The sequence below is a fragment of the Buceros rhinoceros genome, unplaced genomic scaffold (assembly GCF_000710305.1).
Source record: "Buceros rhinoceros silvestris isolate BGI_N320 unplaced genomic scaffold, ASM71030v1 scaffold38999, whole genome shotgun sequence".
NCBI classification, from domain to species: Eukaryota; Metazoa; Chordata; class Aves; order Bucerotiformes; family Bucerotidae; genus Buceros; species Buceros rhinoceros.
Window position 1 is genome coordinate 38937 of NW_010430512.1, and position 16964 is coordinate 55900.

The following is a 16964-nucleotide window of genomic DNA, read 5'->3' on the forward strand; positions in this document are numbered from 1 at the left end:
CCTTAAACTACAATTCACAGTGATGGAGCAGTACATAAACTCTGGGTGCAAAAAGAAAGAAAAAAAATCCCCTGCATTAACTATTGAACTTCATCTTTCATAATTTTTTTTTTTCTATGATAGTTCTAGACAGTGGAGTCGTGTGAGAAATAGCAGCTTCACCTGAGAGAGGTTTGCACCTCCTGACTTCAGTGTGTGGGTCATGCTGCAGATACAGAAGTACTAAACATCACACACAGCCCAACCAAAGCCAGATGGGATTACTCACATACCCAGGTTAGCTAAACATGAAAGCAAAACACACTCTGACAAGCAGCATGTGACTGTGCTGAGAGGCTACAGCCATGCTGTACCGTCGCATTTCCATCTGCTCACAATCCAGCTACCAACTTACATTTTTAGTAGCAAAAGCCCTAGAGAGGTACCACAGCTTGTCCTGAGCAATGCGGAGCAGTGTTTCCAGGTGGCACATGCTGGGTATCCTTACAAACAACGTTAGGAATATCAGCATACTTCCAACATCACGTTAATCCCTCAGTGTCTGAGTTTGCTTTTAAAATAAAACAAAGGGTACTGAGGTGAAAAGGTTTCTCTGCTCTAGTTTGGCGAAACTAACCCTCTTTTCACAGAATTGCCAAACGAGGCAAACACTGAAGCATCCTTTGATTTAAGTAGATATTTAGGCATGCTTCAGCAACTGTGTTTGAATGCTTTCCTTAATATGCTTAAATTAACTGGACTGGTTTGTTCGGCTTTTCTTTTTGTTCATCTTTTTTGCAGCATCTAAAATCAGGGACAAGGCTTTAAGCTAATTTGGATAGGTGTCTAAACCATGTTATCTAACTGCTCCTATATCATGGTAATTGTGATTTTACATTTTCTTAATGTAAGTCAGCAGCCTGAGAGTTGAGCTGTCCTGGAAATCTGGCTGCCTCACCTTGCAGCTGAGGAGTGCTGGCAATCTAGCCAACAGCTCAGTGCTCCAATCCGTTGATCATCCTCGTTTGCAACCTCACAGTGTTCCCCTCTTTCGGCGCTCCAGTTTTGTCAAGCAAAGATTTTAAAAGAGAGGGACTTAGAGAAGGACACATAAGCAGCAACAAGGGTGCAGGAGAGAATCCAGAATTGTTTCAAAAGTGGCCATTTTCTCCCGTGTTCAATTTGTTTCCCACTTTTTCCTTTCTTTCTAAGGAGTCTCTGTTTCGCTGGCACCTGCTGATTACTGAAACAGAGTTAATTCAAGCTGAGTCACCAGAAGTCTTTTACGGGATGCTAGTGAGTAGAGTGAGGAGGTCTCTGGGTGAGCAGGATGAATGGGAACTCTCTGCTCTCATTTCTCCTGCACTTGGGTGGTTTAACTTCAACAGGCAAAAGCAGCTTCTCCTCTCCCCTTGGCTGGAAGCATGTTTCATTTTCAGTGAGCATTTAGAAAGCAGTTCCAGGGAACAGAGGATGGGTGGGAGTGAAATAAGTTTTCAAGGCATTCATAAAAATGTATGTGGGACAAATTTACCCATTTCCTCTCTACAATTTGACAGGGAGGATTTTCAAAAATATCTTGTGGGGAAGTAAGAGAATATAGACTATTTAAAGCCAGCAGTGCTTGTGTCCCTAAGTCATTTAGAAACATCTAAGAAATCTCCATCTAATAATGTAAATAATACTCAGCATGTAAAAATTACATGTTCTCTAAAACTATGCTTTTCAATGTGCTTTGTAATCTAGATTCTTTTATGTGGTTTTATGTTTCTGCAAATAGCATCTTATGCTGTCTGAAATATTTGCTAAGGGCCAAATTCTGTCTTTCAGTGCATACAGTTTGAATTGAAATCCTGAATAATACACAAACCTACTAGGAAAAAAAACCTGATTGTCTATTTCAGTAAATGTCTGATTACATTTAAAACACTGTGTGTGTATTATTTTGATCCCTCATGCACTGTGAAGAACAGAAGTTTGAAAGTAGCATTTCAATTTTTTATAGAAACAGTATCTAGTGGGGATTTTACAACGTGAAGATTAGGTCTCACCTCCTAGAAAGGAATAAATTGAGACCAAAATTAAGAGAGTTGCCAAGGTCACCCATTCAGTTAGTGGTGAAGGCAAGTTTAGAACCAGCTCCCATATATGTATTTTCCCCTAATGAATCTAGTTAACCCAGTAGCGAGAATGGGGAGAAAAAATAATTTGAAACCATGTGAAACTATCCAAAATTACTGCGCCACAGGAGAAAACGCATGTAATGTCTGCTTTGCCATTCCTGAATTTCAAGATGCTTTTTCTCCTTTAGTTTTCTGTGCAAACAGACTTTTCATACTCCTACTAGAAACTCAGACACCTTATCCAAATCATGCAACATTTTAATATAAAATTAAAGTAGGCAAAAGAGTGCTGTTGGTAGCAAATCAATGGATCTTACAGAGGGCAGTTGTCAAACAAGAACAGCAAAAGGGAGAAAGCTTGTGGGAGCAGCTGTAACCAACAACATTAGATCCTAAATCTTGTGAATGTCCCATGTCATTTGACAGGGAATTATGGCCCAGATCAGGTTAATCTCAGCGTGTATGCGGTTCTGTCTAGCAGTGCAGTTGTGTGATGGGAAATTTCTAAGGTAATGATGAGAACCAAGTCCTCCCTCCTTACTCGGACCCTCACCCAAAATCTGTAGGAGTGGGTGGAAATTGGTGTCAATATGGTTGAACTGGGTCCCTCTGGAAACCACAAGCCTCATAAGTATCACGTAGTTTAGTCAGACTCTCGGCTCTTTTGAATATCTGTCCACTCTTCCTTTCCTCTCTTTTTCTTGTCTTTCTTCTCCAAACCTTTTCCCCTTTCTCATCTCTCAGTACTTAAGCTTCAGGTTTCTGTTTAGTAAACCTGCCAAAGTAGAATCAATAGACTGGTGCTTAATCACACTTCTTGCTGCTCAAAATGTCAGGTTTGGGTTTGTTTGTAGAAGGGCTTCTGCACATCTTTCATTTTTTGGCTCTGTGCAGGATGTTCTGTACCGGTCAAATCCATTAAGAATAAAAGCTTTTGCTGTGGTGATTGTTCCAATCTCTGTTGTGGATTACATGGCATAAATATAAAATTTCAGATGTTGGTTCAGAATATCAAGAGAAGAGATCTGTACTGGTACTTCTAAGTTTTCTTATCCTTTCTTCCTAGGTGAAAACAGTACTGATCAGTTTTCTAATCTGCTTGAGGTACCTCCGGTATAGTCTAACTAACTAAGTGAGTTTAAACACTCTCTTACCACAGAGAGAATAGTACATAAAACACAGAATAGTACCAGGCAGCTGTGAGTACTAGTAGAGATGAAATCCTTGCTGCTGTTTTGGTAAAATAGACAAAGCAAGAGACTACAGCTTGGTGCATCAGCTCCAGCTAAAAGCCTGTCAAGAAACTATTTCTTCTCTCCAGTAGTAAAATTCATGTGTTTTAGAAACTTGTTTGTGTAACAGGTTTGAAGAGGGGAGGAAAACAAAACAGCATATGGAGTCAGGAGCACACACTGGAGTGCAAAGGAGTACATGAAGGTGGCTCCTGACTGATCTTTTGATCCTTGGACAAAACTGAGGAGAAAGTCTAACAAATGCATCGTTTTGCAGTAAATTAGATCACATTTCCACATCTCCACACTCAGTCTGTGAGCTGACAGTTCGGTAAAATGTTCTCTTGTAACGTTCACCCTCTTAGGAAAAGGGGCAATAATTCATCATTAGAATTTCAGAGTCCAGGTGTAGATGAAAACTGATGGAGCCTCCAGCGAGGCAGGGAAAGTGCACAGAAGAAGAAAATTTTATCTGAAGCCTAATTCCCTGGTTACAGCAGAGAATAATTAAGATAATATTGCTTCAAGAGTTCTTTAATGATTAAAAATCACATATGCAGAATCCATAAATTGGAGGGCAACAAATTGGAGGGATACAGCGTCGGAGATCTGTTTTGTGCACGTTGTAGCGGGAAGCACACCGGTGGCACAACAGCAGCCTGGGCAGCCACAGGAGACCAGGCCCATTCCAAGGACTTTGTTTAGATGCAACAAATCATTTGTCTGTTATTAACCCAGAGCTTGTAATTATGCAGATTGCCATAGATTTTCCTGGGCCTGGAAGTGAGATTGAGGGTTGTTCACACTATAGCAGGCAGCTCAGGGCTGGCCATGCATTACTGAACTTGCCACATTTATCATGTTGACTGATGGCAGCAGAAGCAGGTCTCAGGTCCCAGTGGTTAATGTAGTGGGTAATTAACTGTCATTTGCCTAGTAATAGGCTGATGATCAATGGTTTGTGTGGAAACAAATTCTAATCAGGTAGCTGATAAATGCTCAGGGAGCAAGAGCAATTGAAATTGGGGGAAACTATGTCCAGAATTTCAAAATGGCATGTGGGGTTTTTATTATTATTATTAATGGGAGAAAACTATGTTCTTTATATAAACAGCTTTATCCAAAATTAACAATAGCTAATATAAATCTCACATGTTTGTTTTGTGTGTGGTGGGGAAGAACTAACAGCGAGGAGGGCCTCCTTCCCTTTACATAATTGAAAAATTTTAATGTATCTGGTGCTCAGCTGAAGCAGCTTCTGTGGGGATCTCTCATTTCAGGACTGTAGAAATCTGCACATAGTTGACTCTGGTGCAGTAAATCTCCGTCCTCCACAGTGCTGAATGACAATCCCAAATTGTTTCACTGCTCTGCAACATGCAAACTGCAATGCTAGCCGTAATGGATTTCCACTTTCTCACGCACACAGACACATCCTTGCAAAGAGGACGTGGCTGCAGAAGGTGACACAGTCTGCACCTAGCACCGTCTCCAGAAAGGAGCCTGAGCTGCAGCTCAAGTATTCAGGTGTCACACCTAAACTACCGAAGCACTGAGGTGCTGTCTGATCCCTCCTCAATGAGCTCGAAGGTGGTGGGACCGTTCTCATGTTTATGTCTAAATGTTGCCATTGTACAGCCTGGCTTTCCTTTTACTGTTACCATTTGGAATATCAGTACTGCGTACCTGCAGTCCTTACTTCAGTTCCTTGTGCAACCTGATCTGCTTTCCTCACACAGCTAAACTACCATCACCTTCCTCATAGATGTGAAGGAAAACAGAGATGGTCCTTCGGTTCGTGGGCATAGTCTTTCCTAATGCAAAGCCAGCCAACAACTGTGAAAAGCAACTAAGTCTTCTGTCCTTACAGATAAGGAATGAAAGTCTGAGTGGGACTGAGATAACCTCAGTGAAACCCATCCATGATGGAGGTAGACCCGGAACAGAATGTTTTACAAGGGGAATATTTATAATTTGTTCAAATAATCTATACTTTTATTAATCACACTTAGCAGAACTAGAAGTTCATTTCAGTCAGTCTAAAAAGAGATGACAAGGATGGCCTTGTCCCAGCACTTCTCCCAGTTAACACATTAACCAGCATCTCAGAGAGGAGAAAAAGGGTCACAAACTTAAAAACAAACAGGCACGTATTATGTAGGAAGCACACTTTACGTAAAAGCAGAAGGTGAAAGGATTTGGAATTAAGTAGGCTTGTTGGTAACCCATGAAATTCAGTAAAATGAAGGGATGTGATGAAAAAACTGTGTTCATTTTTATGTTACCAAACTGAATTTTCTGCAGAGCACCTTTGAATTCATTAGTTTAGAACTGCTTTTAATTTGGTGTTTCCCTTGAGAGCCATTATATTTTTCTGCTGTCAGCCTGATGTTGAGGAAAAAAAGAAAACTGGCAGATGTGGCGTTTTCATCTACTCTGCTTCATAGTTAAAAACAGCATTAGCTGCTATGCACAAGCAGAGCATTACTTTTAATAATCCATCACAACTATTAAGCAGTTTAAATAAACTTAGTTTCAAAGATTGCTGCCATGTAGAGCTAAAGTATTTTTTCTTCTTCATTATAATCCTTCTATGTCACAAAAGGATGCATATGTATGTTTGTTGGGTTGGGTTTTTGTGGGGTTTTTTTGTTTTGTTTTTTGCTTTTTTGTAATATACCCACTTGAAAAGACTTGAAAAATCTTTAACAACAAGAATTTAAAAAAAAAAATTGTATAGATGTCTGGCAAAACCAGCATTTCATATTGTTCTTACAGTATTTTATACTTCTCCTCCTGATGTGACTATATATAGTTTACAGCCTCATTTACTTTAATATGCTACCTGAATAACATAATCATAGCAATAACTATGGTATAGGGTTGTAAGGTGCATGAACTGCTAATGCTTTCTGACGATTTAAATGACTTCTTCATAAAATGTTCTTTTAATAATAGTGCTAAAGCTTTTAGCACTAGATGTCAAAAATGCGAAGAATATTGGCTTTTTCAAGTGTTATTTCTTTTCTAGCTAAAGTGTGTTTTAATAATAAATAGCATCGAAAGCCAAGGTTATGTGGCTCTCGTCTGTATGGCAGGATCCAAGCAGAAGACTCTTCCCATGTATGCAAACTGCTTGACCTCTGTCTGCACGGTTATGTAACATCCCTAATGTGTTTACTGTTTCTTTGTTTAGTTTAACAAGGTGTTTCTTTTATCAAGAAAGGTCAGTATACCCTGCAGAAAAAAATAACATCACAATAGGTGCAATATTATTCCGTCACTGGATCATAAAGCTCTCTCTGGCAAAAAGGACTATATGCCTTTGTATTGTAAATTGGGCAGACTTTTACCACCAAAAACCAGACTTTCCAAAGGGAGGTGTGCTGGGAAGTCACAAAAGGCCAGGCAACTACTGGAGGGGAAAAAAAAGAAAAAAAAAAAAAAAAAAAAAAAAAAAAAAAAAAAAAAAAAGGGGGCCTTTTAAGGCCAGGCAACTACTGGAGGGGAAAAAAAAGAAAAAAAAAAAAAAAAAAAAGAAAAGATAAGAAGAAAAAAGTGTGGCTTTCTTTTCACTTAAGCATCTTCAGGAATATATTTCTTTCTATATCTCCAGGTTGTTTGGTGTTACAGGAAACTGTGCTGCCTGCAGTAAACTCATACCTGCTTTTGAGATGGTGATGAGAGCAAAGGACAATGTTTATCACCTGGACTGTTTTGCATGTCAACTTTGTAATCAGAGGTAAGAGAATTTCCTGGGTCTGTTCCACAAGCTAAGTGCTAATTCAGCATTGGTGTGGGCTTACACTCAAATGAAGAGGAAACATCTACCAGTTCTAGTGAAAACCCAAGATTAAGAGTAAGACCTGGATACTTTTCCTGGACTGATACAGTATTTCTTGCATGACCTTGGCCAGAAAACTTTTTGTGGCTCAAATCCCGCATCAATAAAAAAGAATAATGTTACTTCCTCTCCTTCGAAGGGTGTCTGTCAAGTTTAATTAATTAATATTTATAAAGGACTTTGAGATCCTTTCCTGCAGAAGAACACAGCAGTACCATTTGTCATTATTACATTAATTTCACTTTAATTCTTCATTTTTATCACCTGTATTTCTTTTAAAATACATGTTGTTTTTTCCTGTTGCCGAAACTGTAATAATTTCAATTTAAAAGATGTTTTTCCCACCATTTTCTCTGTAGCAGCATTGGACTCCTTATACCATATTTTTATTTCCATGTCCCAACTGTAAGTTGTAAAAATCCCAAGGATCCAAACATTGCACTTTATTCTGAAGCATCAACCATTTGGTACAGTTGCAGAACGAATGTCAAAAACGGTAAAATTGTAACAGCTGAATTTTTCAGAGGTGAATACAGCGCCCAACTTAGGGCAACTACGTTCAGAGTGGCAGCCAAATCTTGTCAAAGATTTTACCGAGAGCTCCATTTCTGACTCCACGAGAGCTGCTAGCAGCTTTGCCTGTGACTTCTATGAGGTCTAGGAAATGAGAGAATTTTATAGTGTTCATATTTTTTTCAACTTCAGATGGAAAGAAACACAAGATGTAAATTTCTAGGGAAGTAACAAAAAATTAGGAAGAGAATAGTCTAACACAACAAAGTTAGATACTGCTCCAAATATGCTTTGCTAACTCACCTTGTCCTACAGTGTATTATTTTGTGACACTGTAGTCATTTAAAAATCAAACATCCCTAAAGAACCATAAAATGTACAGCTGCTAACAAGTGTAGCACACTACAATTACACTCCTCAAAAAAAGCCAAATTGACCTTTTTCATCATGTTGCATGGGAAATTAAAATACCAGGCAAGTAATAACCAGTGCTTAAACTATATAATAATGCAAAGTAATTATAGGTTCTAATGCTATTTAAAGTCCTATATCAATTTTGTCTTACCACAGAACTAAGAGGTTGTATTCTGAGTAAGGCAAGCAGAGCCTCCTGTAGCACTCGCTTGAGTAAGATACATGCACAGTCCTAGTTTCGTCTCTTAAACCCTTCACATCTCTGTTTTTTTCAAACCACGGTTCCAGTATCATTATTAAAGCGCCTAATATATTTCTGTTGTTCGCTTCATTTATTACATGCCATAATGGGGCTGCATATCTTTAGTGTTGGTTATGCACAATTAGCACTTAGTTATTGTCTTGTCATTTCAGCCCATACAAGACAAACTTCTTTAATGTAAGAAGTCAGCTAATCTTCATCAGTCAAGCAAAGCAGACAATGTTTGTTACCCTGAGTGCAAAAGATTTTCATCATAGTTAACACTCTTGGATCCAAGGAAGTGAACTTTCTTTTTTTTCCACACCAAAAAGTGAAGCTGCTGTGATTATTTTTAATATCCCTCTTTTTTTGCCATTACAAGTGTAAAGTGATGTAGAATTTCACTTTGCAGCTAATATACATCACACTGTGCCCTAGGGCCACTGATCCCCCTGGAAAAGTGCTATTAGGCGCTTCTGAAATGGAGCTTTCCTGGGATATTTAATAATTCTGAGCCTTGTCATTCCTGAGCCTTCAATCTAGTCTTTTATTTGATTTTTACTTTGCATGTAGTTTGGGCAAAGGGTTGCTGAAATAGTCTTACAAGAGTCTTAGACTGGGAACAGAAGAATTGATTTACCCAAAATACAGTGTAGTTCATCTAGTCAAAACAGGGAGCCATTCCAGAAGTTTCAAAGAATTTCAGAAATTCTCAAAAGTGTCCCTAATCCTGATTATATTGCAATAGCTCTCATGGAGCCTAATAAAACAGACTGCCTGTAGGGTATCTTTCTTCCTCACAATTTGGGGCTAGTGGCATTCTGAAGAATTAATTTTGTTGTTTTTTATAATAAATCCTATTTCACGGATGCTCCAGCATAGCTCTTCTGTGGTTCCTATGGCAAAGCATCCCACTGACTACATTCTCTCACCAATAAATAGCTTTAAATCTTCTGGTTTTCGTCATTTGTATAGCAATAAAAACCAGAAATGCTAGATACCCGATCCATCACCAGTTTGGGAGTTTTTTAATATCTGCTATGAAACCTCTTTTTCTTTTCTTTTAAAGTGAATAATCTTGTCAGTCACCACGCCATTAACAATTTCTGTTGCCCTTCTCAGGATCCTTTCTTCTTCGTCTACTTAAGCTAATCAAAACCAACAGCAGATTCTGAGTGAGGATGTTTATAAGATAACAGTTCAATTTTCTTTCTTTATTCTGTGCTGCCCCTCTGTATGCAAAATAATGTTATTGAGGGGTTTTAGATCTGCTCTTTCCTTTCATTCCAGCCACTATCCCTAATGTGGAATTTATTTATTGAAGAGAATATTTTTATTCACAAATACATCCGTGGTATGTAGCAGGGCTCACCAGCTATTGCACAATCTCTATGTTTGACCTTTTTCCCCACCTTCATACTCTTTTCCCCCTTTAAATTTTAAATCCTTTGGGTCATTTTTTTATACCAACAAAAAATATACCAACAACATATCTGGAGTACTACAGCAGAGTATATAATGCTTTCTGTTTGGCTCCGTATTTCAGATTATTTCAGAAACAGAATATTTGCAATGTTCACAAGTAGACTAAATCATTTCTTCAGTTCGCATCACTTTGTCTTTACAACACTGAATTTATTTTGACAGTCTGTGCCTGGTTGTGCCTTTCAGTCTTTTTTGCCTTCCAAGCTAGCTCATAATTATATTAACTCACATCACACCGATTCTTGGGGCAGCCCGTTCTTCAGGCTTTCCATTTGACTCTCATATTCCTACCCTTTAAATAGCTGATCCTGGCCTAATGAGAGACAGGCCTGCCCATTTTTGCCTAGTGCTTTTTGTGAAAGATTTGGTAATTTTTCTGCTTTTATGTACAACTTCATTGTTTGCTTTATTATTTTTCAGTATCGCCTTTCAGCTCCAGTCTTAGCGCATATGGTACTTAGATCCCTTTGATTTCAGGGGACCTTTGTTCACGACATAAATTCCATCTCTGAACTAATTCATAATGTCCCTGTCCCCTTTCGTTGGCCTCCTGAAGTCCACATTTTCAGAGAAGAAAAAACATATTGTCTCACATACTGTATTCTAGGAAGACAGACTGTAGACAGGACTGAAAGACATCTCCCGAGCCACCAAGCCTAGTCCCCTGGTGTCAAATAGGCACTGTTTTATATTTTCCCTTTCATAAAGCTATTCAGCTCTAGGATCTAATTGCTCCATCCAGCCAGTTTTTGACATATTTCCCCCGTTATTTCTTGAAACTGATGGTTAAAGTTGTAGGGATTTTGTGAACATTAAGCTCTGCTCCTAGCGTGAAGTTTTTAGCGTTCACTTAACTTTCATGTCTCATCCAGCTTACCCTTAATTTAAAGTTTCTCCATCTCCTAAATACCCACAGAGCTTAGTGACAGTCATCTTAATGGTGTGAGTGCTCCCCTGTCTTCTCTGTAAACATATTAAACTTCTTAGAAGCACTTCAGCTCACATTGGCAGTAGCCTCAATATAGTTAGTTTCGGCAGAAAATTTAAAGGAAACCACTGGAAAAAACACAGAAACCACTGGAAAAAAAAAACTTGTAAACAGACACTGCCTTCACACTTTGTCAGGTTAAATGTGTGTAACCAACAGAATGGAGTGGAAAATCTTGCGAGTGGGCTCAGCTGTGTCTTTGCTTGACACTATTGACTACAGCGTTGATGTCAGTCTGCTTTTGGCTTTCCCACTTCCTGGAGTTTCCATGTCCTTCCTTTCACTCTCTGCTGGCTTCTTTATCAGCTTGTTTCATACTTCTGCGATATTTTCTCTCTGACATTTGAAGTCAGCTCAGGGTATGGTTTAAAACCCATATCTGCTATCACTGGAGGGTGTTTAAATCAACTGTTCCATCCTTCTGTAAGAAACAACTTTTATTTTTATGGGAACTGGACTGAAAATGGTTACACATTCATTCAAATCGCTGTCCTGATGTAGCTGTAAACTCTTACCTCCAGCATAAACTGTAAAATGCCCACACAATGCTGTCTTTGTTCTCTGTCAAGCAAAGGGGAGGGAATGCAATGCCAGGGAAATCCTTATTTCAAACACCAACATCAGATTTTTGCATGAGTGGTCATTTTATAAATGTTGAAGTCCTGAATACTGCTTATTTTCATCGAGTGTCTCTAAATTTGGAATAAAAAATAATCCATTTTCCACACCTGCTTTTTTTTAAAAAAAAAAATGTAAATGAAAAGCACATCAAGTTGAGGTTTGTTATAAGTTGAACTAGGATGGTGTGTTTATATATACTCCATCATACCGGTAAAAATGTACAAACCCAGGGACAGTTGCCACTTTCCAGCCTTTGTCAGTAAATGGACATTTTGACAGAACCCTAGCAGAAGTAGTAAGCCAGAGGTGTGGACTGATGAACTGTGATGTAAAAGAGTGGCTTTGATCTCTTAGTGACGCATACAGATTAACATTAATTGAGTTATACTGGAAATTCAAAGGATCTTTAAAAAAAAAGAGGAAAGGGGGAAAAGCAAAGGACAAGTGTTTTCTTTATCCTAGAGGAAATCAACTAAATGCTTCCAGATTTTGTTTCTTTCTACAGTAACAAAGATCTGACATTACCAGAGAAGGAACTTCACATACAGCCATCCGTGTTCGCAGCAATATTTCTCTTACTTTCTTAAGAAATCTTCAGTGATTTTTGACACACATCCTGTACATCAGAAAACATGACAGCAGTGAGCTCTCCTTAAACATATGTTCTGAACAATGAAAGAGCTATTTCTCAAAAAGGAAGTTTTATACTTCTTGTGACTAGTCTAGGCACAGCTTCCCCTTCCAAACAAGGTGAAAACAGAGGTCATTTTGTAACATAGATGGCCTTCCTGTTTCTATTGTAAAATGTGACAAGAGTTCTAGGATGCAAGGTTAATTATAATGGTCATTCTACTAATGTCACAGTCGTGTCAAAAATAGTATTATCACGTTATGGTGGTAAGTCCAATCTGGCATGTTATGCAGCAGTATACTTTTTCCTGTTCATCTTGCATGCCTCTTAAAAAAATCGGGTGAGGGTTTTAGGGAAGGCTGAAGACTACCATCTGTCTGCTAGAAGAGTAATAGTCGTGCTTCATTATATGCTCCTAACCCAGTGGCATCTCAGCACGCTCCTTGACTCCATTTGACATATGTGCCTAAATTGCGCCCTGATTTACATCTTATGCCAATTCCATAAAGAAAACCCAACACTTGCCAGAGATCTAAGTCTAGGCTTGAATTTACCCTTCCATTTTAAAACTGAGACAGGTTTAAATCCTGGAGTGTGCAAAACCCATCTGAAGTCATTGCAGGATCTAGTTCTTTGACTTCCGAAGAAGCAAAATCTGCTTTGGAGAGTCAAATAAGGTTGAAAGTGTAGATGGACAGAATTTGTTGTACTTCATCCTTTTTCCTTGTCTCGTTGTACTTGGGAGCTAGCATGCCATAATCATATGTTTTTCTCCCGGTGCTTACCTCTTTGTCACCTAACAAGAGCATAATTCACACATTTAATACCCAGGGGCTCGTGCAAGCCTCACCATTAGTCTTTCCTAACATGTTTCAGTTGCTGAACTTGCACACTATGAAAACCGTTGCAGAATTTGGACCATAAGTATTGCAAGTAACTGGTTTCCCCCACGACACAGAGGATCACCCCCAGCATGCAAACACAACCACAGAGGAACCCAGAGGGTGTCTTACAGTGCACACAGACCCTTATCCCGCAGGTTATGACACAGCCTAGCGTGTCTAGACAGACCACTGGCAGCCTCTCCGCGAGAGAGCTGTATACTTGGAAGGTAAATGATTTGTGGAACTGTGTATGTTTAAAGCCTCTCATGCATAAAGCTGTCAAATGCCACGTAGACATAGGTAGAGCATTTCTGGCTCAACATATTAACATAGCAAAAGCAAAAGACATTGACAGTTTTTATTGGGAACGGCATCCTGACTCCCTTGTGTAGCTGGTGTAGCTGCATTCAAACCGCGTCACTTTTCTGAGGGCTGAGAAACAAAACCCTTTAGCCAGGATTTGGATGCAAGCAGTGCTGCAAGAAGACACATATGGAAGTATTGCTGTGCAAGTGAATTGCACTTCAGGAGAGAATTTTTAATTTACTAAATATTTTAAATAAATTAGTCTGCTAAGTTCTGTACTATGCCAGAACACAATGTAGCTCAATAACATTCACAGTTCAGAGTTAGTGCTTTCTGCAGGGCGGGCAGAGGCGGTTGTGTCTCCCACTGGTGCCTGGCGCTCTGGAAGAGCTACCCTGTTGCTCTGATATGGTGAGTGTTGCTGGCCAGACATCACCGGCTCAGTCCCCATCAGTAATCCTTGGGCTAACTGTAGCGCTGTGACTTATGTGTCACGATACCTAACTTCTCCTGCTTTAGTCCACATAAATCTGTATGTTCCTTTAAGAGAAACTAAGAGGGACTCTTTTTTTCTTTATAAATGTTACTTCTTTGGAAAAAACACTTTTACATATTAGCAGTAGTTAAGAGTCTTTTACCTAATCTGTTAAAATGCACAAAAGGAATTTTGTCAGCGTTGTTGATGGGCAAAAATACAGTGTATGGGAACTAGAGAAACCACCGAATAACTTGTTTGTTTCAAGAATTCGGTGTTTTAATACACCTAATCAAAACACTTTTTTGTTGTTAGTAGCCTAATATACCAGGATTGGGGTGGGAAGAATAGCAGGAATCTGTAAATTCTATTTTAAAAGTCTTGACCATAAATACCTTAAAGATTTTGGGATCATTCCATAATCTCAGTGTTCAATCATCATCATCATCAGGCAGTAATCCTACAGAAAAAGAAGTCCACAAATAAACAAACCAATTTTCCTTTTAAGAGCAGAGCTAATTCTTTTCAATCCACTTTTTTATTACACTATTTTCCTTCTATCTATTTAGCTAGCATAAGGATAAATTTCCAAAGCTACCCAGTTGGAAAATAAATGGGTTCACTGTTTGTCTAGCATTCCAATCTTCACAAATGTAAATCAGTCCAACTGCTACTCATTTAAACCTCCAACTTCACAAAACATTAAAGGACTGCTTTCACTACACAATTTAATCTGTGACAATTCACCAAGATTTCTGCCAGAACATCATTAGAAATTGACTATCTGATAAAGAGAGACCACTATCAGAGGTCAGGCAGGTCAACCTGTGTCATTTACGTATTTTTACTGGGTCAACTACAGCAGGCACCACTATTTGAAGGTTAAATTGTTACAATTAAATACATATGCAGCTATTCCCATAGCTACTCCATTGTTAACTCTACCGTAAACAACACAAGCATTTATATCTGACCCTAATTGTGTCCAAGATGTCACCGTTTGGAAATTAGACAAAAAAGGACATTATAATCCGTTACACATTAAACAATACTTTATGTAGTGAGATCCATAATTAGCTGGTAGAAAATGGTTTCATTTATTCACATCAGTGTTAAGGGGTTCATTTAGGTTACTTTCTTTCATTTTAATTGGAATAATGTGAGCAGTGCCTCCCAATATATTTTATAGCTGGAGAGTTCACTATAAACAAAGGCACATAACCCTGCCCAGGCAGTCACTAGGGAAACTCCTTTTCTACGCGTTCGCCCTATTCACTTGCTCCCCAAGTATCCTCAAGAAGATTGGCTTTGTTGGGGGAGGGTTGAGGGGGCTGTCAGTGAAGAACCTTCTTACATTGAAGCACACTGCTTAGCTGGAAAATCCTACTTTACTCGAAGTTTGAAGCCAACCAGCCAGGAATGTTAACGTTACGTGATTTTTCCTACCCATCAGAGAAAATAAAACGAAATATCTCAGTAGCGTTTCATAGGAGTCAGAACATTCTGATGCACATAATAGTGTAACAAGGTAGGTGTACTGAAACCACAAGGGAGAGAGTGTAGTTATCTAAGAAACTAAATTTATAATCAACTCCTACAGGAAAAAAAGACAAAACAAAAAAACCCAACCAAAACTTTCCCTGCACACCTGCCTGTGTGTCTCTAGTTTGCACCACAATATATGTAAAGTTGTGTGTACGCTAGAAACGGTACTCAAAACCACCGGATTAAATCAATCCTAGTAAATTATCCAAGTGGAATATAACAAGAAATTCTTACTGGTATGCCTGCAAAAGACAAATGTAACACATCTCACATGACCTTCTACTGCATACGATCACTTTGTTTTCCTTCTGATTTGCTTGAAAGCAGGACATCTACTTTTCACTCAACTCACTAGCCTGGCGTATTTATTCTGTTTTATCTTTGTGCTAGTGACCTGATCCAAGACTCCCACAGTCTTTGGTGGGCTTTGAATTAAGACTTTGGCTGGGGAAGCAAAAGCACTTGAATGCACTAGATTTTGAAAACACAGGATTAATTCTGATACCAGAGCGATTCCTCTGCCAGGCTTTCACATACGCACACACGTGTCTGTGTGCGCTGTGGCAGACTGCAGAGGTGTGAGCCGAGTGGTCAGTTCAACAACGTCATGAACACTTGTTGTACAATTCTTAACGTGTAAGAACATTCATCCCGAAACTACCTTTTTTTCTTTATTATTGTAATTTCAGATTTTGCGTTGGAGACAAATTTTTCCTGAAGAACAACATGATTCTGTGCCAGACAGACTATGAGGAGGGTTTAATGAAAGAAGGTTATGCACCCCAGGTTCGCTGATCTCATGCCGCATCATTAAGAATACAAAGCACTATGTTCTTTAATCTTTTTTGCTCGACATGTATATAAGAAATGACACAGGAACCTACTGAATAGCATAGATATAGGGAGACAGAATGGTTGCGTGAAATAAAAGGCGGACTGCATCTGTATGTAGTGAAAATTGCTCCAGTTCAGAGTTGAATGTTAATTAAAAAGGTACTGTACATACAGCTGGATTCTTTTTGCTTGCTCTTGAGGTTTTTGGTTCGTTTGGTTTTTGTTTCTTTTTGTGTCATTTGGCATGAGATGTTTATTTTGGACTACTGTATATAATGTATTGTAATATTTGAAGCACAAATGTAATACAGTTTTATTGTGTTACCATTTGTGTTCCTGTTTGCTTCTTTGTATTGTTGCATTTAGTACAATCAGTGTCTAAACTTACTGTATATTTATGCTTTCTGTATCTACCAGCTATTTTAAATGAGCTGTATCTTTCTAGTAAAAAGCATTAAAGGACAAATCCCAACCATTATGCTACACTTAGAGCTTAAGAATACTGTTTACATTAAAACTATTTAGAAAACTAATAACTCTAGCAGCACCTGCTGCTAATGATGCTATGGTTAAGGGTCTATCAGCACTTCTGTTATAAGCCTCTATTTTTCAGGGGTTAAGCATCTGCTGTTTAATTGCATAGATTTTCTTCAAAGAGCACTTTTATTTTACTACAAAATTTTGAAAAACAAATCTGACCGGTTTGGGATATATTATAAAAGGTGCAAAAGTTAATGATTTTGGGTGCTGCTTTTGTACCCCTTAGGCATTCAAAATGCCTGGATTTGATTTTTAATTTAGCTAGAAATTAAGCCCTAATGCAAAACAGTGCCTCTGGGTATCTTATTT

General features: G+C 38.6%; 1 protein-coding gene across 1 annotated transcript in view; it reads left to right on the top strand.

Moving 5' to 3' along the window:
- The window catches only part of LMO3 (LIM domain only 3 (rhombotin-like 2)), a 49054-nt gene extending 32403 nt beyond the window's left edge, over nucleotides 1-16651 (top strand). Inside the window, exons 2-3 of the mRNA XM_010143063.1 lie at nucleotides 6951-7076; nucleotides 15971-16651. Of these exons, the coding sequence (XP_010141365.1) occupies nucleotides 6951-7076; nucleotides 15971-16076 (232 nt within the window). The 3' untranslated portion in view covers nucleotides 16077-16651. The remainder of the gene's footprint in view (nucleotides 1-6950; nucleotides 7077-15970) is intronic.
- The last annotated feature ends 313 nt before the right edge of the window (nucleotides 16652-16964 follow it).